The sequence below is a fragment of the Capra hircus genome, chromosome 22 (genome assembly GCF_001704415.2).
Source record: "Capra hircus breed San Clemente chromosome 22, ASM170441v1, whole genome shotgun sequence".
NCBI classification, from domain to species: domain Eukaryota; kingdom Metazoa; phylum Chordata; class Mammalia; order Artiodactyla; family Bovidae; genus Capra; species Capra hircus.
The window spans coordinates 6899380-6922858 of NC_030829.1; the positions used below are offsets into that span (position 1 = coordinate 6899380).

Below are 23479 nucleotides of genomic sequence, written 5' to 3' on the forward strand. Positions count from 1 at the left end.
ACCACTAGGGAAACAGACAGGCAATCTATCTGAGAAATAATTCAGAGTAATGGTGCTAAAGATGATCCTAAGTCTCAGAGAAAGAATAGGAACAGGACATCCCTGGCGGCGTGGTGGAGAGGAATCCACCTGCCAATACACGGGACACAAGTTCGATCCCTGGTCTGGGAAGGTTTCATGCCACAGAGCAGCTAAGCCTGTGTGCCACAGCTACTGAGCTCCCCAGCAGCCACCAAGTCCACGCGCGTCACCTACTCCACGCACCTGGAGCCTGTGCTCCGCAAGGGGCCACTGCAGTGAGAAGCCCACATGCCTCAGTACGAGCAGCCCCCACGCGCTGCACCAGAGAAAGCGCCTGCAGAGCAATGAAGCCCAGCACAGCCAAGTATAAACTGATTTTCTTTAAAAAGGGAATGAAGGCACAGATCAAGAAATATTTAACAAAGACCTAGAAAAAACTAAAGAACAAACAGAGACAAACAATAACTGTATAAAAAATACACTAGAAGGAGCCAACTGCGGCATAAGGGCAGGAGGCACAAGAATGGAGAAGATAGCAGAATGGCGCAAAACGCTGCCTCAGAACAGAGAACAAGAAAAAAGAACAGGCTCTAAGAGACCTCTGGGAAAACTTGAGATGCACCAACCTTCGCATTATAAGGGTCCCAGAAGGAGGAGAGACAGAAAGGACCTGAGACAATATCTGAAGAGAGAATAACTGAAAATTTTCCTGACATGGAAAAGGAGACCACCACCTGAGTTAAGGAAGCACAGACAGCCCCAGGCAGGATCAATCCAAGGAGGAATAATGCCAGACACAGAGTAATCCACCGACAAACACTAAAGACAACGAAGGAACATTAAAAGCAACAAGAAAAAAGCAACAATTAACAAAGAAGGAAACTCCCCTAAGGTTATCACCTGATTTCTCAGCAGAAACTCTGCAGGCCAGCAGGGAGTGGCAAGTTGTATTTAATGTGATGAAAGGGAACAATCTACAACCAAGAATACTCTACCCAGCAAGGTTCTCATTTAGATTCGAAGGAAAAATCAAAATCTTTACAGAAAAGCAGAAGCTAAGAGAATTCAGCACCACTAGACCAGCTTTGCAACAAATGCTAAAGGAACTTCTTCAGGCAGAAAAAAAAAGGCCACACAACTAGAAACAGGAAAATCACAAGTGCAAAATAACAAGTGGTAAAGTCTAACATACAGTAAAAGCAGGAAATAACCCACATACAAATATGATATCAAAACCAGCAATCGTGGGACGTCCCTGGCAGTCCAGTGGTTAAGACACTGCACTTCCAATGCAGCGGCCACGGGATCCATCCCTGGTCAGGGACCTAAGATACCACACGCTGCACGGCACAGTCAAAAAATTAAAACTTATAAAACTAGCAATTGTGAGAAGAGGAAAGTACACCCGCAGGATATTGGAAATGCAGTTATAATTTAAAAACCAGCAACTTCGAACAATCTTGTTTATGTACAGACTGCTCTATCAAAACCTCAAGGTAGGGCTTTCCCGGTGGCTCAGTGGTAAAGAATCTGCCTGCCAACGCAGGAGATGTGGTTCGATCCCTGATCTGGAAAGACCCCACGTGCCCTGAAGCAGCTAAGCCCAGGCGGCACAGCTACCGAGCCTGTGCACTAGAGCCCAGGAGCTGTCACTACTGAGCCCTCAGCCCTGGACTCCTGAAGCCTGTGCACCCTAGAGCCTGTGCTCGGCAACATGAGACCCGCCGGAATGAGACGCCTGCACGCCACAACTCAAGTAGCTCCCACTCGCAGCTACTGGAGAAAAGCCACGCAGCAGCAACGACCCAGCACAGCCAGAAGCAAATAAATGTACTTTAAAAAGCAACTTCAAGGTACCCACAAACCAAACATCTACACTAGATACACTCACACAAAGCCAAACACAAGGCCAGAGTTAGTCATCAAATCACAGGAGAACAAAAGAGGGAGGAAAGGAAAAAACCTACAAAAAAACTCAAAAGAATTAAGAAAATGGTAACAGAAACAGACATATCAATAATTAGCTTAACTGGAAATGGATTAAAACCGATGAAAAGACAGACTGGTTAAGTGAGTACAAAGAGATAAATAAATAAATGAACACAAAAACAAATAAGACGTGTATATATGCCGCTACAAGAGACCCCACTTCAGATTTAGGGACACATACAAACTGAAAGTGAGGAGATGGAAAAGGTATTCCATACAGATAGAAATCAACAGAAAACTAGAGAAGCAATACTCATATCAGACAAACAGGCTTTAAAATAACGACTGCTACAAAAGACAAAGAAGGACACTACATAATGACCAAGGGACCAAGCCAAGAAGAAGATACAACAATTGCAAATACATATGCATCCAACACAGGATCACATCAATATAAGGCAAACACTAACAGCCGTTAAAGGAGAAATCGACAGTAACACAGCACAGCAGGGGACTTTAACACCCCACTTCCATCAATGGACAGATCATCCTGACAGAGAATCAGTAAGGAAACACAGGCCTTAAATGACATATCAGATCAGAGGGACTGAACATTTACAGAGCCTTCCATCTAAAACCAGCAGAACACCCACTCTTCCAAATGCACATGGAATATTCTCCAGAACTGATCACATGCTGAGCCACAAAGCAAGCCTCAGTAAATTTAAGAAAACCGAAATCACATCAAGCATCTTTTCTGGTCATAATGCTATGAGATTAGAAATCAACTACAAGAAAAAAAAGACTACCAAAATCACAAACACGGAGAGGCTAAATAATATGCTACTAAACAACCAATGGATCACTGAAGGAATCAAAAAGGAAATAAAAAAACACCCAGAGTAAAATGAAAACAAACGCATGAATATCCAAAACCTAAGAGATGCAGCAAAACCAGTTCTAAGGGAGAGTCTGCAGCAGCACAGCCTCACCTCCAGAAATGAGAGTCTCGAAAGCTTTTACATGCATGTGCACATGGATAACATGTGCTATGCATTTGAGAGAACTTGTGGATTTTTGTCTAACTAAAAAATTTATGAGATTCTTGATTTCACTCATTTGACTTAGCATGACTAGAATGCTAGATTTCTAATAAAAAAACAGATGTGCAACAAGCAACAAAGATTTACTGTATAGAACAGAGAACTATAATCAATATCTTGTGATAACCTATAATGGAAAACAATTTCAAAAAATATATGCATACATGTATAGCTGAATCACCTGCTGTGTACCTGAAACACTGTAAGTCAGCTCCATGTCAATAAAATATACATATTAAGCCTAAAAAAAGTTAAAAGAAATAATAAAAATCTCAACAACCTAACCCTTATACCTAAAGCAACTAGAGAAAGAAGAACAAACAAAACCCAAACTTAGTGGAAAGAAGGAAATCATAAAGATCAGAGCAGAAATAAATGAAACAGAGATCAAGACCACCGAGACTAAATGCTGGTTCCCTGAAAAGACAGGCAAAATTGATAACCTTTATCCAGACTCACCAAGAAAAAAAGGGAGAGGGCCAAATCAGCAAAATCAGAAAGGAGGAGCTACACCAGACACCACAGCAGTACAAAGGTTTGGGACTTCCCTGGTGGTCCAGCGGTTAAGAATCTACCTTGCGATGCAGGGGACATGGGTCCACTCCATGGCTGGGTAACTGAGATCCCACACGCCACAGAGAAAAGAAGCCTGCCTGTCACAACCACTGTGCCTGTGCACCACAACTAGCGCGTTCACGTGCTACAGTGAAAGGTCTCAAGTGACACGACCAAGGCCCGGCGCAGAAAGCGAGGAAAAATGTTTTTAAAGAAAATACAATACAAAGGATCATAAAAGCAACAGGTACAAGGAACTACATGCCATTAAAATGGACAACCTAGAAGAAGTGGACAAACTCTTAGAAAGGTACAATTTCCCAAGACTGAACCAGGAAGAAACTAAGAATATCAACAAACCAATCACAAGTACTGAAAAGTGAAACTTGAGATTTAAAAAGGCCCAGCAAATCAAAGTCCAGGATCAGATGGTTTCATAGGTAAATTCTATCAAGCATTTAAAGAAGAGATAACACCTCTCCTAAAACTTTCAAAAAACTGCAAAGGAAGGAACACTCCCAAATTCACTCTAGGAGGCCACCATCACCCTGATACCAAAACCCAACAAAAATAACATAAAGGAAAGAAAATTACTGGCCAGTATTACTGATGAACACAGACACAAAATTCCTCAACAAAATACTAGCAAACTAAATCAAACATTAAAAAATCATACACCATAGTCAAGTGGGATATAACCCAGGGATGCAAGGATCTTTCAATATCTGCAAATCAGTGTGATACACCACGCTGCTACTGCTAAGTCGCTTCAGTCGTGTCTGACTCTGTGCGACCCCATAGATGGCAGCCCACCAGGCTCCCCCGTCCCTGGGATTCTCCAGGCAAGAACACTGGAGTGGGTTGCCATTTCCTTCTCCAATGCGTGAAAGTGAAAAGTCAAAGTGAAGTTGCTCAGTCGCATCCGACTCTCCGCGACCCCACGGACTGCAGCCTACCAGGCTCCTCCTTCCATGGGATTTTCCAGGCAAAAGTACCGGAGTGGGGTGCCATTGCCTTCTCCCACTTACCACTGCAACAAAAAAGAACAAAATAACTAGGAATAAACCTACCTAGGGAGGCAGAAGAGCTGTACTCAAAAAACAAAGGTAGTGATCAAAGAAATCAAAGACAACACAAACAGATGGAGAGATGTATCATGTTCTTGGATTGAAAGAATCAATATGGTGACTATGTCTGTACTACCCAAAAAGTGGAAGTGTCAGTCGCTCAGTCATGTCTGACTCTTTGCAACCCCACGTACTATAGCCCACCAGGCTCCTCTGTCCATGGAATTCTCCAGGCAAGAATACTGAACTCAGTAGCCATCCCCTTTCCAGGGGATCTTCCCAACCTGGGGATCGAACTCAGGTCTCCCACACTCTAGGCAGATTCTTTACCACTGAGCCACCAAGAAAGCCCAAAGCAACCTACAAACGCAATGCAATCCCTTTGATATTACCAATGGTATTTTTCACAGAATTAGAACAAAAATATTTTAAATTTGTATAAAAATACAAAAGACCTCAAATAGCCAAAACAATCCTGAGAAAGAAGAACAAAGCTGGAGGAATCAGGCTCCCTGACTTCAGACTAAACTACAAAGCTTCAGTAATCAAAACAGTATGGTCTGACACAAAACCAGCAATATTGATTGATGGACCCAGAAATAAACCCATGCACCTGCAGTCATCCAATCTATGACAAAGGAGGCAAGAATACACAATGGAGAAAAGACAGTCTCTTCAATAAGTGGTGCTGCGAATACTGGACAGCTACATGTAAAAGAATGAAATTAGAACACTCCCTAATACCATACACAAAAATAAACTCAAAATAGATTAAAGACCTAAACATAAGGTCAGACACTATAAAACTCTAAAAAGAAAATATGGGCAGAACACTCTTTGACAAACTCTAACAAGATCTTTTTCAACCCTCCTCTTAGCATAATGAAAATAAAAACAAAAATAAACAAGTGGACCTAATTAAACTTAAAAGCATTTGTATAGCAAAGAAAACCACAAACAGGATGAAAAGACAACTCTCAGAATGGCAGAAAATATTTACAAACCAAGCAACTGGCAAAAGACTAATCTCCAAATATACAAACAGCTCAGAACTTCCCCGGTGGCCCAGTGACTAAGACTCCACATCACCAGTGCAGGGGACCCAGGTTCAATTCCTGGTCAGGGAACTAGATTCCACATGTCATAACTAAAGATCCCAAATGCCCCAGTGAAGATCAAAGATCCCATTAAGATCCAGTGCAGCCAAATAAATAAATATGTTTATATACATATATACGTATTTATATATATATGTATACGTGTGTATACACACATACAAGACACAAACAGCTAATCCAGACCAAAAAAACACAAAACTCAACCAAAAAATGGGCAGAATACCTAAACAGACATTTCTCCAGAATAGACATACAGATGGCCAAACACATGAAAAGATGCTCAACATCTCTGATTATTAGAGAAATTCAAATCAAAAAGAATTAAAGATTTTAAAATTTAAAAAATAAAAAAAACTTAAAAAAATAAAAAAAAAAAATCAAAACTACAATGAGGTAACACCTCACGCCAGTCAAAATGGCCATCATGAAAACAATCTATAAACAGTAAAGGATGGAGGGACTTCCCTGGCGGGCCAGTGGTTAAGAAGCTGCCGGCCAGTGCAGGAGACAGACCCGATCCGTGGCCAGGGAACTAAGATCCCACGTGCTACAGGGCAACGGAGCCTGCGCGCCACCACTACCGCGCCCACGCCCCAGAACCCGCATCCCACAACTGCTGAAGCCCACACACCATAGAGCCCACGCTCCGCGGCAGAGGAGCCGCCGCAGCGCAGAGCCGGCACAGTGCAGCTACAGAGGAGCTCCCCGCCGGCCAGGACGAGAGAAAGCCGCTGGGCAGCAACGAAGGCCCGGAAGAGTCAAAATAAACACAGTACTACTTTTAAAAATTAAAAACTAAATAAATGCTAGAGCGAGTGTGGAGTAGAGGAACTCTCTTACACTGTTGGTAGGAAGGCAAACTGGTAACAGCCGGCAGGAAGAACAGTGACATTCCTTAAAACACTAAAAACATTAATTACTCCATGATCCAATAATCTCATTCCTGAGCATATACCTGGAGAAAACCATAACTCAAAAAGAAACCTGCTCTCCAATGCTCACTACAGCTCAATTTACAGTAGTCAGGATATGGAAGCAACCTAAGTATTCATCAACAGAGAAATGGATAAAGAAGACATGGTACATACGTACAATGGAACATTACTCAGCTATAAAAAGGAATGAAACTGTGCCATTCACAGAGACATGGATGGACCTAGAGACGCTCGTACAGAGTGAACTCGGAAAAATACCACATTAACACATATGTGGAATCCAGAAGAATGGTACAGATGCATCTATCTGCAAAGCAGAAACAGAGACAGACATAGAGAACACACACACGGACACCAAGGCAGAAGCAAGGGTGGGATGAATGGGAAACTGGGACGGACACACACACTGCTGTGTACTGACAGGAACTAATGAGAAAGCCACTGTACAGCAGGGGGGACTCTACTCACTGCTGTGTGGCGACTAAAGGAGAAGGAAACCCACAGTACCTATGGACAGCTGTGTGTGTACAGCTGGTTCCCTTTGCTGTACAGCAGAAATTATCACCTGACCTGCCTCCTGAGAAACCTGTGGGCAGGTCAGGAAGCAACAGTTAAAACTGGACATGGGACAACAGACTGGCTCCAAATCAGGAGAGGAGTATGCCAAGGCTGTATATTGTCACCCTGCTTATTTAACTTATATGCAAAGTACATCATGAGAATCGCTGGGCTGGAGTAAGCACAAGCTGGAATCAAGACTGCCAGTAGAAACATCAATAACCTCAGATATGCAGATGACACCACCCTTATGGCAGAAAGTGAAGAAGAACTAAAAAGCCTCTTGATGAAAGTGAAAGAGGAGAGTGGAAAAATTGGCTTAAAGCTCAACTTTCAGAAAACTAAGATCATAGCATCCAGTCCCATCACTTCATGGGAAATGGATGGGGAAACAGTGTCAGACTTTATTTTGGGGGGCTCCAAAATCACTGCAGATGGTGACTGTAACCATGAAATTAAAAATGGTTGCTCCTTGGGAGAAAAGCTATGACCAACCTAGACAGCATATTAAAAAGCAGAGATATTACTTTGCCAACAAAGGTCCATCTAGTCAAGGCTATGGTTCTTCCAGTAGTCATGGATGGATGTGAGAGTTGGACTATAAGGAAAACTGAGTGCTAAAGAATTGAAGCATTTGAACTGTGGTGTTGGGGAAGACTCTTGAGAGCCCCTTGGACAGCAAGGAGATCCAGCCAGTCCATCCTGAAGGAAACCAGCCCTGAATATTCACTGGAAGGACTAATGCTGAAGCTGAAACACCAATACTTTGGCCACCTGATGTGAAGAACTGACTCATTGGAAAAGACCCTGATGCTGGGAAAGATTGAAGGTGGGAGAAGGGGATCACAGAGAATCAGATGGTTGGATGGCATCACTGACCCAACGGACATGAGTTTGAGTACGCTCTAGGAGTTGGTGATGGACAGGGAGGCCTGGCGTGCTGCAGTCCATGGGGTTGCAAAGAGTTTGACACAACTGAACGACTGAACTGAAACTGAAAAATTAACACATTGTAAAGCAATCATACCCCAATAAAAATTTTAAAATAGAAACAAGTAAATAAAATAGATAACCAAGAGGGACCTAGTGTATAGCACAGGGACCTCTGTTCAACATTCTGTAATAACCGAAATGGTAAAAGAATTTGAAAAACAATACACACATGTAGATGCATAATTGCTTCATTCTGCTGTACACCTGAAACTAACACAACCTTGTTAACCAACTACACCCCAAATATAAAAATTTAAAAACCCCTAACCTACTTTGGCCACCTGATGCGAAGAACTGACTTGCTGGAAAAGACCCTGATGCTGGGCCAGACTGAAGGCGGGAGGGGAAGGGGACGACAGAGGGTGAGATGGTTGGATGGCATCACCGACTCAATGGACATGAGTTTGAGTAAACTCTGGGTGTTGGTGATGGACAGGGAGGCCTGGCGTGCTGCAGTCCATGGGGTCACAGAGTAAGACACAACTGACCGACTGAACTGAACATGTTTAGATCAAACTATATCATAATCAAGTTATTTTCACGTCCTCATCCAGGCACTGGGCACCTTTTTCTGCAAGGGGCTAGACAGCAATACTTTAGGTTTTGCAGGTCACATAAGGTCTCTGTCACATATTTACCTTTGGGTTCCGCCTCCCCAACTCTTCAAAGATGTAAAAAACAAACACCGTTCTTAGATTGCTAGCCACAGAACAAGCGTCTATAGGCCAAATTCTGTCCTAGTGGATGGACCAAAAGGAGGAATTCGTTAATCCAATTACAGTGAAATTCTCCACAGCAAGTAAGCCTGTATTTCAAATTATTCATCTGAACCTGTTCAAGTAAATCACTCTCTGTGAGCCAAGTACAGGATCTAAGCACTTAAAAGAACTTCAGTTTTACCATAAACCACCAACAGTCATCAATTCTCACTTCAAAGCTCAAATCTGAACACCAAATAAGGGAAAAAAACTCCACATAAAGTAACCAAAACAGCATCAACATAAACATGTGCTCATGATGTTGTTTTATCTCAACAGATCTCTAGTTTAACACCAGGATGTAATGCCCATAAACTTTTTAAAAATCTGATGAATGAATTAAAAACATAAAGATCTAGAAGATGGGACTTCTAGCAACTGTAACCTTGTCCCCATCAGTTGTGTGAACCAGGACAAGTCAGATAATTTCCATTTGCTCCCTTGTCTTCTAAATGGAGGTAGTGAAGTTGTTCAGTTGTGTCCGACTCTTTGCGATCCCACGGACTGTGGCCTACCAGGCTCCTCCATCCACGGAATTTTCCAGGCTAGAGTACTGGAGTGGGGTGCCATTTCCTTCTCCAGAGGATCTTTCCAACCCAGGGATTGAACCCAGATCTTCTGCACTGCAGGCAGATGCTCTACCGTCTGAGCTACCGGAGAAGCCCCTAAATGGAGGGAGAGTGGAGTATAAGACCAGACAGTCTCCAATCTTTACAGTGACGGATTTAAACTTCTAGGACTATCAGAATCCATACCTCAGACAATCTCCAATCTTTACAGTGACGGGTTTTAAGTTCTAGGACTATCAGAATCCATACCTTCTCCATCAGTGATATGACGCACTGGGGTTTTTCTTAGACACTGGTGTTTTTTTAAAAAGAAAACAGAACCATGACTTTTGAGCGGCTGAAACCTAAGTACACACTGTACTAGGTTAGGAACAACTTGAACCCTTCCCGTGTATGCCAATGTTTGAAGCGTTTACAAACAGTATCTCACATAATCCTTACACTAATCCTCAAAGGTAAACAGTATAATCTGAAAGATTAAGCAACTTGCTGAGGAAGGGTCAGGATTTAAGTCCAGCAATGCTCCTCCACTCTATTCTCTCTGTCACTGTTAGGCAGCAGGTTCTAGCATTGTCCCCTCACCTCCAGACAGACAGGGGTGAGAAAGGGAAACGTGAGCAGCACTCTGCCTCCCTCTCCTCCCAGCTTCCTCTCCTGCTGCCGTGGAAGGCTGAAGCACAGCACACTCCCTGCTGGGCACAGGCTGTGTCTCTGACGCCTGCCTTCTGTACAGAGCTTTGGTTCACACTTCCACATACCTCCGTTGGAAACTTTATGGTCCACAGCATCATGATACTAATCATAACAGAGAATTCCAGCCTGCCATATTCCTTCTTTATCCGAGTAAGACACCAACACTGTAAAATGAGCACCTCTGATTTGGCTTTGCATGATGGAAAATGAATTACTGGGCTTCCCTGGTGGTCCAGTGGTTAAAAATCCGCCTGCCAACGCAGGGAGCAGAGGTTCAATCCCTGGTCCGGGAAGACTCCACCCGCTGCGGGGCAACCAAGCCCACGCACCACGGCTACCAAGCCTAGAGCTGGCACTCCACAGGAGAAGACACCACGACGAGAAGCCCGAGCACTCCACCTAGAGAAAGCCCACGTGCGGCACAGAGACTCAGCACAGCCAAAAATGTTTTCATTAAAAATAAAAAAATAAATCATCCTATTTCATCTGAAAGCTCTGCTGACAAGAGCCACACGCAGTCACCACCGGAGCTACTTCTGGGCGTGGACCGTCCACATGGCTTCCGTAAGTTACCTGGATGACCCAAGCAGGCTGGGGGGTTGGTCTGCTCTTTGTCTGCAAAGAGCATCTCTCCCCTGCCTCAGCCAGCAAAGACAGGGAGAAGCTACCAACCAGCCATAGGGTCTGCAGCCACTGCTTCAAGACCACCTCCCTCCAGCGTGTCGAGGAGTGCGTGCGGTGGAGAGCCAGCCCTGAATCCCAGCTCAGCTGTGCACCCTCTTCCACAAGACAGGCAGCATGCTCCAGAGAGAAGCACCAGCAGAAGACTCGAGCAAGAGGCACAGCACACCCCATCAGCTGGTCCTAGCCCCACCTGTGAACACCATTCGGCCATCTAGGTGACGGCAAAAGCAAAACTTATCCTTTACCGTTCCGCTCACTAGGCCTGAACTGAACAACACTGAGTTCAATGCAATAAACACTCACCAGGGCCAATAAATGCTGATCCCAATGGTATTAACAGTTCCTAGGCTCCAGAGGGTCAAAGTCACCCTAATGCAACAGTTCTTCATGAACAAGCAGAGTATGTATTCTACAACTAAACTGCCTTTAAATTAATATGCCAGTTTTTAACCTGCCTACCAGAGAGGCAAAGATGGACATGAACAGCCCCTGGTGTCACCAATGGTGCTGGACAAACAAGTGCCTGCACACACTGATGGTGGGACACGTAGAACAGGACAGCCTTCTGAGACTACGGTTTAATAATGTTCAAGAAGACTCTGAAGGTACATACTTTCCATTGGTGAGTGCTGAGATGACAGCATTAAGTCCTTCTAGGGACAGGTCTGGAGCCTACGAGAGTTTCTCATGCTTTCATCCCTTCCAGCACATATTCAGCTTTGCATATGAAGGAGGTGCTCAGGAAACACCTGTTCAATGAATTCTGACAAATAGTATACCACAGGTTTCCACCAAGCCGTTGGTTAGATCAGTTTTCGACTCAACATTGTTTCTATATAGAAACAACATGGGAATCTCACAGGAGAGATGCAGATCTCCTTTATGTGATAAGGACTGAAGTCCTTTTATGTGCAGGCGCCATATGCCACTTCTGTGTACTGCTCATTTTTCCACATATAATAGGTATCTGTGTTCTGAAATTGTCCCAAATGGTAATACTTTAGTTTATTAAATGGCATTTTCAGGGGAGTTCTTTTTAAAGATTCTTTGATTGCTGGTTTTATTTAAGATCAAAGGAAATTTTTAAGATTGGGAAAAGAAACAGCTGAAACTTTGGTTATTCCATTTGTAAAATTGAATACCTTAAACTCATCATCTCATTTAGCTTATTAGTACTCTTATTTTGTACTTTATAAACTGTTTCAAGTTCTCCCTTACTAATTAGTAGTTCTCGAGATGACTTTTACTGTCTTAATATTTGATACCGTGAACTTGCTGGTCTGTTCAGGATTTCGTTGAGGACTTTTATTTTGTATTTACTTTTACCTTGTACCCATACTCTGTGAGGAAAGAGAAGATTTTAAGAAGTGCTTTAACAGCTCATGCACGCTGTAAAAGTTATACGTGGCTTATTTTTAGTTAGGAATACTTTGCAATAGTTGGATTTTAAAAGAATACTTTTTACTGAAGTATAGTTGATTTAAAATGTTGTGTTAGTTTCTGCTATACAGCAGAGTGATTCGGTTACATATGTGTGTGCGTACTTTTTCATCTTCTTTTCCATTATGGTTTATCCCAAGATCCTGAATATAGTTTTCCATGCTCTCCATAGAACCTGTTGTTTATCCACACTATATACTGATATGGCAGTTTGTATCTGCTAATCCCAAACTCCTGATCTGCCCCTCTCTCACACCCTGTCCCCTGTGGTCACCTTGTTCTCTGTGTCTGTGAGTCTGTTTCTGTTCTGGAAGTAAGCTCGTTTGTGCCGTATTTTGGACTCCACCTGTTGGGTGGTGTCATGTATGAGCACGTGTATCAGGATCATTCTCCTTTCGTATGATGGTCCCTAGGTCCATCCACGTCGCTGCAAACGTCATTCCATTCTTTTTTGTGGCTGAGTAGTATTGCATTGGAGAAGGCAATGGCACCCCACTCCAGTGTTCTTGCCTAGAAAAGCCCATGGATGAGGGAGCCTGGTGGGCTGCCGTCTATGGGGTCGCACAGAGTCGGACACGACTGAAGCGACTAAGCAGCAGCAGCAACTCAACCTGTGGGAGTTTATCCCAAAGATAATACCTAGTAAGCGGAAAATGGGGTGTAACAAGAATAATCTGTTTACCCATCAAGTATAATTTTATGACAGAACCATATGTATTATTCAGTCACTAAAGGGGAATCCACTACCACACCAAAAAAAAAAAAAAAAAAAAAACACCTTCCGATACATAAAAAGAAAAAAAAATCTGATTTCAAAATATAAGGTATGAGCCTATTTTGTTTAAAAAAACAAATATATACATAGAGAAAATGAAGACTGATTACTTCCAGGTGGTGAGATCACGTGTTATTTTCATTTTTCTGACTCATAAGTATTCTTTCTCTCTGGCAAGAAACATGTATTACTCTTATCACTTAAAACAAGCAGAAGGTGTGCTACACATTTTAGTTCTTTGAATCCCAGGAAATCTGATACACTCTCCCCTGAAAGGCCAGGGGGCTGCACGCTGCCCACAGGCGGCGGGAGGGCTGACTCGGACACCGGGGCCTCTGGGTAAGGGCCCCCACCCGAGCAGCTCGGGACTTCTCACCAGGCCTTCAGCTATAGCCACAGGCCCCCGCCGGCCTGCGGTGCCCCCTCCCCACCCTACTCGCAAAAGTTTCCTCAGACACCACCTTTCCCACAAAAATCTTATGTAGTCTGATTAGCAATTACTTCAGACTGACACAGCTGACTTTTTACCACATGCCGTGAGTCCTTCCCCACTGGAGGTCACAAGCTCCTGGAGGGCAGGGACCAAGTCCTAGCCAGCCTGGTTTTCTCCAGACAACCCAGCAGAGCGTTTTGTGCACAGCACACTCTAACAAATGCTTGATGAACAATGAATAAAGAGTTTACCTGTGAGGTTTTTCTAACGGCCACTGCCCTCACTTTACGAACAAAAGAAGGACCCCAAAGGCTAGTCCGTGGTCTCTTTCTTTCCTTTTCGGCCTCACCACAAAGCATGCTGGATACAGCTCCCCAGCTAGGGACTGAACCCACGCCCCGCACTGGAGCACAGTCTTAACCTCTGGACTAGCAGGAACCCAGCACTCACTCAATAGGGACACAGTCCCATGCTCAACTTGGATCTTTCCTTTTCCTAACCCAAGGCTCCCGTTCTGCATTCTCAAAGGGTTTTGCTGATCTTCCTTCATGTCTTACCGCCTGGCATCTGTACTTCTCCCAGCTCTGTTTTGCTTTTGACAGTAGCTCAAGAAGGAAATAGATGAGCGTCTCTTGACAATTCTTAAACCTGTGTTCAGACTATACCTCTAGCTGGTATAACAATGAACCTTTAAGCAAAAGATGGTCAACATTCATCCAACAGTTATTTGCTGAGCACCCATTAGGGGCCAAATATTATTCGGTTAACCAGAAAGCTCTATTAACCGGCTCCTGGTGTTATTGATGAAACTGACACCCGTAACATTCTAAAAAGAGGGGCTACAAACTTCTGCCCAAAGGCCACATCTGGTCTGCTGCCTCTTTCTGTAAATAAAATTTTACTAAATACTGCCACCTCCATCCACGAATGTATTCTCTATGGCTGTCTAGGGGCTACGAGGGCAGAGCTGAATAGCTACAAGAGAGACCATATGGCTCCCAGAGCCTAAATTATTTACTATGTGGCCTTGATAGGTTGCTGACCACCATAAAATACCAATATGCCACTGGACTCTCAAAACACTTTATATCTGGTATATGGTATAGCAACAGTAACATAATAGGCAATAGTTTTGTTAACCCTTTGAAAATTACAGCCCAACAGCATAGCTGTGACAGCACTGTCCCTTATATCCCATTCCTACAGGCAAGCACGCCAGAAAACACCACCCACAGGACAAAAACCTGTTTCTCACAAGCCATACAACTTCGGGGATCTTTAATCCCACTTTCTCTTAAACAGTTTCTGACTAGACAATTTCATTCTTTTCAGAGTCAGCCCTTATACAGAAAACCACTCACTTCCTCGACAAGTTACTTCCCTGAAAAGATCTCTAGTCCAATGTGTATCTTGAGGCCTACTACTTGCAATAATTCAAACATAAAAGAAATGAATTTTATTTCTGATAATGCTCAGTATTTTGTGAGACTTTTTTTTTTTTTTGGCTGCACACTATCCTGAACTAGTAATGCCTTCAGGGGTAAAAAATGCAGACTCCATTTCTTCCCTGAGTGGAATCAAACCGTCCACATATACAAAGAAATACTTTATTATTTTAAACACAATTACACCATGTTTTCAAAACACTTCTTCAAAAATATACAATCCACAAGCTTTACACTTAGAAATAATTATAGAATATCAGAGGAGGTACGACTTCAGAGATCACCAAATCCAAGTCTCTTAATTTACAGATGAGAAAGGTGAGGCTTACATGGGCCAGCCAACTACTCTCATTAATTCACGATGGCCTCAGAACAGGAAGCGATACTAATGTCTCACCTATCAGCCAGGCACCGCGCTGGCGTCCAAAGCTACGTATGTATCTTCAGACAATTAATTCAATTAATCGTTATCAATGAGATTTTTTGCAGTGAGGCAGGTTACATCAGGAGAACCAAAGAAAGTTCCTTAATAACTGCTAAACATCTTTTACTTTTCCTACAAAGAAAGCTTTCTTTTCTTGAAGAGAAACTGCCCGGTGTATAGATTGAGAATACTGGCTCTGGAGCCAGGCTGCACAGTTCAGAATCCTGACATTGCCCCTTTCTGACTATGTAACCTCAGGGCAATTTACCTAACAGCTCTTTCTTTCCTGATCTTTACAGGGATAATCTCGGTATGTAAACAATCCTAATGTGCCTGGTACACGTAAGTGCCTATAAATTTGTTGCTGTTGTTATTTTCCTTAGGTAGTCTTATCAAAACATGGTTAAGTAACCCAAGGCACAGAGAAAGTGCCCTCAACAGCAGCTATTAAAATTCATATAACTACAATCACTGTAGTAAAGTTTGATTAAACAGTAAGGGTAAAGAAGAAAAATGTTATTAAAAGGACCATTTGTAAGTTAAATCCTACTAAAAACATACACAAGAAGTTCTGCCTTTTAATATCAAGAACAGACAAGTTTACTCTCAAAATCTTTCAAGCAAAAATGACTGAATGCTAACGCCAGAGTGTTTCTGGGTTTCACAAGGGGCCAGACGTAAGTGAATGACTTCTTCAGCACAAACACCATGACAACAGAAGCTACATCCTAGAATCCAACAAATATTTGGATTTTACTTTAATTATTAGTATTTTCACTCCAAGATAGCCTTTTTAAAAAGTTATGCGGTAGGAAGAGTAGGTGGCACTTTCTCCCTTGAAGGAATTTCTGTCAAAAGTCCAAAATCCTTACCAAAATCAGAGGGCAGGGTCTTTACAGCTGTGTGGCCTTGGAAAACTCACTGAACAGCTCTCTAAAATTCAGTATCTTATCCACAAATCAGCATTCACATCTACACCCCAGTTTGGGGAAGCTGGGAGGAAGAGGGGCAGAGGAGGCAGACTAAGATTTGTACGTAAATGCTTTGAGATATGATCCAGCGATCCTACTTCTGGGCCCGTATCAGAAAAAACATAATTCAAAACAACACACGCATCCCAGTGTTCACTGCAGCACTATCTGCAACAGCCAGGACATGGAAGCAGCCTGAACGCCTATCAGCAGAGCAATGGTAAAGAACATGCGGAGCGCATGCACGACGCGATGCCAGCCAAGTGAAGCCACTCAGTCGTGTCCAAGTCTTCGTGACCCCCTGGACTATATACAGATGGCTGTGAAAAGACAGGAATCGAAAAGCAAAGGAGAAAAGGAAAGATATACCCATTTGAATGCCGAGTTCCAAAGAATAGCAAGGAGAGAGGGGAAAGCCTTCCTCAGAGATCAATGCAAAGAAACAGAGGAAAACAATAGAATGGGAAAGACTAGAGATCTCTTCAAGAAAATTAGAGATACCAAGGGAACATTTCATGCAAAGATGGGCTCGATAAAGGACAGAAATGGTAGGGACCTGACAGAAGCAGAAGATATTAAGAAGAGGTGGCAAGAATACACAGAAGAACTTTACAAAAAAGATCTTCATGACCCAGATAATCACGATGGTGTGATCACTCACCTAGAGCCAGACATCCTGGAATGTGAAGTCAAGTGGGCCTTAGGAAGCATCACTACAGGGGTTCAGGATGGGGAACACGTGTATACCTGTGGCAGATTCATGTTGATTTACGGCAAAACCAATACAATATTGTAAAGTAATTAACCTCCAATTAATATAAATAAATTTATGTTTAAAAAAAAGAAGCATCATCACTACGAACAAAGCTAGTGGAGGTGATGGAATTCCAGTTGAGCTCTTTCAAATTCTGAAAGATGATGCTGTGAAAGTGCTGCACTCAATATGCCAGCAAATTTGGAAAATTCAGCAGTGGCCACAGGACTGGAAAAGGTCAGTTTTCATTCCAATCTCAAAGAAAGGCAATGCCAAAGAATGCTCAAACTACCGCACAATTGCACTCATCTCATGCGCTAGTGGCTTCCCTGGTGGCTCAGAGGTTAAAGTGTTTGCCTGCAAGGCAGGAGACTGGGGTTCAATCCCTGGGTCAGGAAGATCCCCTGGAGAAGGAAATGGCAACCCACTCCAGTATTCTTGCCTGGAGAATCCCATGGACGGAGGAGCCTGGTAGGTTACAGTTCACAGGGTCACAAGTCGGACGCGACTGAGCGACTTCACTTTCATGCACTAGTAAACTAATGCTCAAAATTCTCCAAGCCAGGCTTCAGCAATACGTGAACCGTGAACTTCCAGATGTTCAAGCTGGTTTTAGAAAAGGCAAAGGAACCAGAGATCAAATTGCCAACATCCGCTGGATCATGGAAAAAGCAAGAGAGTTCCAGAAAAACACCTATTTCTGCTTTGATTATGCCAAAGCCTTTGACTGTGTGGATCACAATAAACTGTGGAAAATTCTGAAAAAGATGGGAATACCAGACCACCTGACCTGCCTCTTGAGAAACCTCTATGCAGGTCAGGAAGCAACAGTGAGAACTGGACATGGAACAACAGACTGGTTCCAAATTGGGAAAGGAGTACGCCAAGGCTGTATATTGTCACCCTGCTTATTTAACTTATATGCAGACTACATCATGAAAAACGCTGGGCTGGAAGAAGCACAAGCTGGAATCAAGATTGCCAGGAGAAATATCAATAACCTCAGATATGCAGATGACACCACCCTTATGGCAGAAAGTAAAGAGGAACTACAAAGCCTCTTGATGAAAGTGAAAGAGGAGAGTGAAAAAGTTGGCTTAAAGCTCAACATTCAGGAAACTAAGATCATGGCATCCAGTCCCATCACTTCATGGCAGATAGATGTGGAAACAGTGGCTAACTTTATTTTGGTGGGCTCCAAAATCACTGCAGATGGTGACTGTAGCTACGAAATTAAAAGACGCTTACTCCTTGGAAGGAAAGTTATGACCAACCTAGACAGCATATTAAAAAGCAGAGACATTACTTTGGCAACAAAGGTCCGTCTAGTCAAGGCTATGGTTTTTCCAGTAGTGATGTATGGATATGAGAGTTGGACTATAAAGAAAGCTGAGCGCCAAAGAATTGATGCTGTTGAACTGTGGTGTTGGAGAAGACTCTTGAGAGTCCCTTGGACTGCAAGGAGATCCAACTAGTCCGTCCTAAAGGATATCAGTCCTGAGTGTTCATTGGAAGGACTGATGTTGAGGGTGAAACTCCAGCACTTTGGCCACCTGATGCAAAGAACTGACTCACTGGAAAAGACCCTGATGCTGGGAAAGACTGAGGGCAGGAGAAGGGGACGACAGAGGATGAGATGGTTGGATGGCATCATCAACTCAATGGACATGGGTTGGGTGGACCCCGGGAGATGGTGATGGACAGGGAGGCCTGGCGTGCTGCAATTCATGGGGTCGCAAAGACTCAGACATGACTGAGCAACTGAACTGAACTGGACTACAGCCTGCCAGGCTCCTCCGTCCATGGGATTTTCCAAGCAAGAATACTAGAGTCGGTTGCCATTTCCTTCTCCAGGAGATATTCCCAATCCAGGGATCAAACCCAGGTCTCCCACACTGCAGGCAGACTCTTCACCATCTGAGCCATCAGGGAAGCCCCTGATGAACTCTCAGCCATTAAAAGGAGTGAAATAGCGTCATCTGCAGAGACATGGATAAATCTAGAGACTCATACAAAGTGAAGTCAGGAAGAGAAAAAAGCATGTAATACTGCTTATATGTGGAATCTAGAAATGATACAGATGAATTTATCTGCAAAGCAGAAATAGACACAGATGTAGAGAACAAACCAATCAATACCAAAGTGGGGAGGGGAGGCTGCACTGAGCTGGGAGATTGGGACTGACATACACATACTACTATATACAAGTTATATAACTAATGAGAACCTACTGTATAGCCCAGGGAACTCTACTCAATGGTCTGTGGTGACCTAAATGGGAAGGAAATCTACGAGAGAGAGGGGTATATGTACAGCTGGTTCACTTTGCTGTACAACAGCAACTAACAACAATGTAAAGCAACTATACTCCAATGAAAAGTTTTAAAATAAGAAAGAAAAGAAAATGTGTTGAGGATGGCTCACACATAGGCAAATATTGCCAGCTTTGAGTCCTTCCACTCCAGGCAGTGGGAGGGTAGACTGCAGAGCAAGGTAAAGCTAAACTGTCACTTGTGTTCAGGATATATGATGTTTGATCACTGTTCCTGTTTTACATATAAGTTGGAAATGTAAAATCCTTTTAGTCTCAGATTTGGTTTTTTTAAATATGGGACTCCAGAGATCACCATAATTCATATTATGAAAGACATACTAGAGCCAAGCATTCTTTGCCTAGCACCTTCAAACTCATGACAAAGAAAACCACAATCCCCATTTATACATTCTTCTCTTCCACCAGCATAAACTGAAGGCAGCCATAATACATGATGGTAAAATGTGATTAAAAAAATCTTTAAGAGGTATTCCAGAAAATTAAACCTGGTTATGTAATCAGTATAAAAATCTGTTGTCAGCTTTTTCCCAAAGTTGAAAAGGACTTTGATGAAATCCCAGTAGAAATAGTACCCCCACCAAAAAATTTTTTTAATTATAAACTTGCATAACTTGGTATCAGGTGGAGCTGGAAAAGCTCATATAAAAGGAATCTATTCTACAGCAGAGAAGATATAGAACAATCTATTCTAAGTTTGGAGGGATGGAAGTCTAGGGCCTCTAATTATATTCAGTCTTTGACGCAAAGACAAGTTTAAAAAAGGGTTTAAAACGCATGGTGCAACCTCAGTGCAAATTAGACACATCAAGAAATGAACAAAGCTGTCACTTTTGTTTCACTAGAAACAGAACCATGTAAGTAACATCTAATGCACTAAGGATTAGTTGCGAAAAACTTCTAAAATGAAAACAAAAATCAGGATCTTAACAGCAGCAGCATTTGAAAAGTCTTGAGAGTATTTAAAAATACAACCCACCTCAATGAGGTCAAGCTGTGTTAGGTACATTTTAGTTTAAGCACTTAATAGAAATTTGTTTAAGCTAGTAGATTGAAAACATCTTCTGGATTTTTTTTCCTTTTTTTTTTTTTTTTTTTTTGCTTTTGGATTCTGTCTCTGGCCTATATTACCACTTATGTAGGTACTAACTCAATTTTTAAAATAAAGATATTTTCTAATCCACTTAAGATATTCACAAAGAGTCATTGGGCTGTTATCAGTTCACAAACATTATCTCACTCAGTTGTCCCCATAATAAGAAGTAGGTATTATTTCTATAATGTCAATTTTAAGAAAGAAGAAATTGAGGGTCATAGAAGTCAAAGAACCTGCTTCAGATCATAGGACTAGTATGTGATAGGGCCATGAGGGAACCCAGGTGTATCCGCAGTGGATACTTTCAATCACATTAAAAACAAAGGTAATACTAATTTTTCAAATAGCTTCATTAACTTTAATTAATGTCAAGAATCACACTGCAGACTGGCAGCAGTTCATGAAAAATAATGTTTTTATTTAAACATTCCCATTAAAAGCAGACCCTGACAAATAGATTTGAATTCTGTTTCCTTTCCTGTTTTTAAATGCACATAAAAAGTCTTGAGGCATCAATACCAAAGTTTTAAAATTTAACCGTCATCTTATGAGCCAAACCAAATCTTCACATCGAAAGAGTATGAAAGAAATGTCTCCTCTAAATGACTTTGGAGCTAAGCCTGCAAAAATGTGAACCTGTGAATTGTTCTCCACGTCCACCCGCAGACTCAGTAAAGAAACAAATACCTAACTCCCGGAGAGTAGAGGGGATATAGATCAATCAGGACACATTAGACCATTTCTCCTTATTACACCCATCTGGCCAAAGGTGCTGAACAAGAGAGCTGTTTACTGCCCTATAGGTGTCAGTGAAAAAGGCAGCTGCAACACGAGCCCACTGTACCTATAAAAACTGACTCAAATAAGAACATTTATCACAACTACCAGGTCTCCTTTATAGCGTCTGTCAATTACACAAAGAGCTTGCTATTAAATATTGATGGCATGCTATTTGCAACAGAACTCTGGCGAAGAGCCTCCTGCTACCAATTTTTGTTATGAAAGAAAAACCGTCCTTATTTTCGACGTAAAGCCCAAGCCACGAGCTCTCTCCGATGGGCTATCGCATTGTCCTTCCCAGGGGAGGCTGTCAGGGCCACCCCCACACACACCCAGGGGAGGAGACGGGTTCTGGGGAGGGCGGGTCCCTGCAGACCTCGGGGCAGGGGTCCCAGTCTCTCTCCTCCCCAGCTGTCAGCGACAGGTCGGAAGGTGGGGCGGGGCCGGGCCAGGCTGTCCGCACAAAGCCAGCCAGAGCGCGGCGGGCAGACCCGGACCCAGGCCCGGGAGGACGCCGCGCAGGGCGGAGCAGGTGGGGGCACTTACCCAGCAGCAGCACGTTCTTCCCCGCGGGGAGTTTGGAGCGCGAGCGGGTGGAGACCTCACTGAGGATGCAGGACCTGGCGGGGAACAAGGCTCACGCTCAGGCCGGGGCCCCGCGCCGGAGGGGCTGCCCCGGCCTCCACGCCCGGACGGGGGCGGCCGAGAACGCGGCGGCCTGGGCCGGGCGCCGAGCCCCGGCGGGCACGCGACCCTGGACCATCCCCGGGCCGGCGCTGCCGGCGGGGACCAGGGAGAGGTGCGATCCTTACCAAAGGTTCTGTCCGTCCTCGTCGTCGCCTGCCGCGGCGCCGCCGTTGCCCGACGCTAGCTCGTTGGCCAAGGGGCCGCCTGTGTAAGTCGCGGTTATTCCTGGCGGACAGGAACCGAAGGAGCCAACTCGCCCCACGGCCGCCATCTTGGTCGGGAATCACTCCGCTCCCGGCAAAGCTGAATGAGCGCGGCGGCGGCGGCGGCGGGAACCCGGATATGGAGCGTTCGGCGCACGGGAGCGGGGCGGGGCCTGTGGGGGTGGGACCCAGGCTCTGCAGGGACTGAAGGAGTAAGAGAGGGCCAACTGCGCGTGCGCTGCAGGCTGGCCGGCGCGGCGGGGAATGCGCCTGCGCAGGTTAGCCGGCCGGCCGCCCTGCCGCAGCGCCAGTCCTAAGCTCTGCGGGTTGGTTGCCGCCGCCGCCACCCCCACCCTTCCCGCAGTCCTGGGCTGCAGCCGGGCGCCTTGGGGTGTGTCAGGGGAACAATGCTCTCTCTCTCTCTCTCTCTCTCATTCTCTCTCTTCCCGCCCCCACCTTCGGGTCCACAAACCTCGTAGCGGGTGTGAAATTCCTGCACTGTCACTGCTGTCCCGGCTGCTGCAATTAGAATTGGTTGTTCTGTTTACCTAAGACACAGCCGTCATCCTGCAGTCTCCTTTCGCCATTGTTGTGCGGATTCTGTTTGCCTCATTCCTGTGTCTTTTTTCGTATTTTAGTGGAGAACTTCCTCCGTTGGTTTTATGAGAGAAAAAAAATCGGGTATGGCTATGTTTTGGGAGACCTGTATTCAATCAAGGTCCAGGTGAAAGCTTAATGAAGGAATGATTGATAAAGGTGTTGATCTTAAGAGATGGGGTTAGCAAGAGCAGGAAGATTTAGGGCTGAAGGGAAGAAGGAAGGAATGTTCACTAGAATCCAGAGAGCTGCAGCGGTAAGAAAGGTGTTGATGAGCAAGATCTGTGGCTTTGAGTAAATGAACACAGCACTGACCTCTCTCCTTCTGCCCTGAGGTATCCCACCAGTGTCACATTTGCCAAAGCCAATAGAAGCCAAAAGGCAAGAGAACTCGAGCAAAGGAATCCATGCAGGTTTACCTATCTGAGCACAAAAAGGGATAGAGAAAGGATCAGGAAGAGCAAACAGAAGATAGCCAGCTCACCTAGTCTGTTTGAAAATGCAGATAGTCTATACCCAGTGATAGTCTGGCTGGGTATAGAATTCTTAGGATGCAAAT

At 43.9% G+C, this 23479-nt stretch overlaps 1 protein-coding gene across 1 annotated transcript in view; it reads right to left on the minus strand.

Annotated features, from left to right (window-relative positions):
• The window catches only part of DYNC1LI1 (dynein cytoplasmic 1 light intermediate chain 1), a 53759-nt gene extending 31259 nt beyond the window's left edge, over positions 1-22500 (minus strand). The window contains exons 1-2 of the mRNA XM_018038355.1: positions 22246-22500; positions 21980-22053 (exon numbers count right to left, since the gene is read on the minus strand). Of these exons, the coding sequence (XP_017893844.1) occupies positions 21980-22053; positions 22246-22391 (220 nt within the window). The 5' untranslated portion in view covers positions 22392-22500. The remainder of the gene's footprint in view (positions 1-21979; positions 22054-22245) is intronic.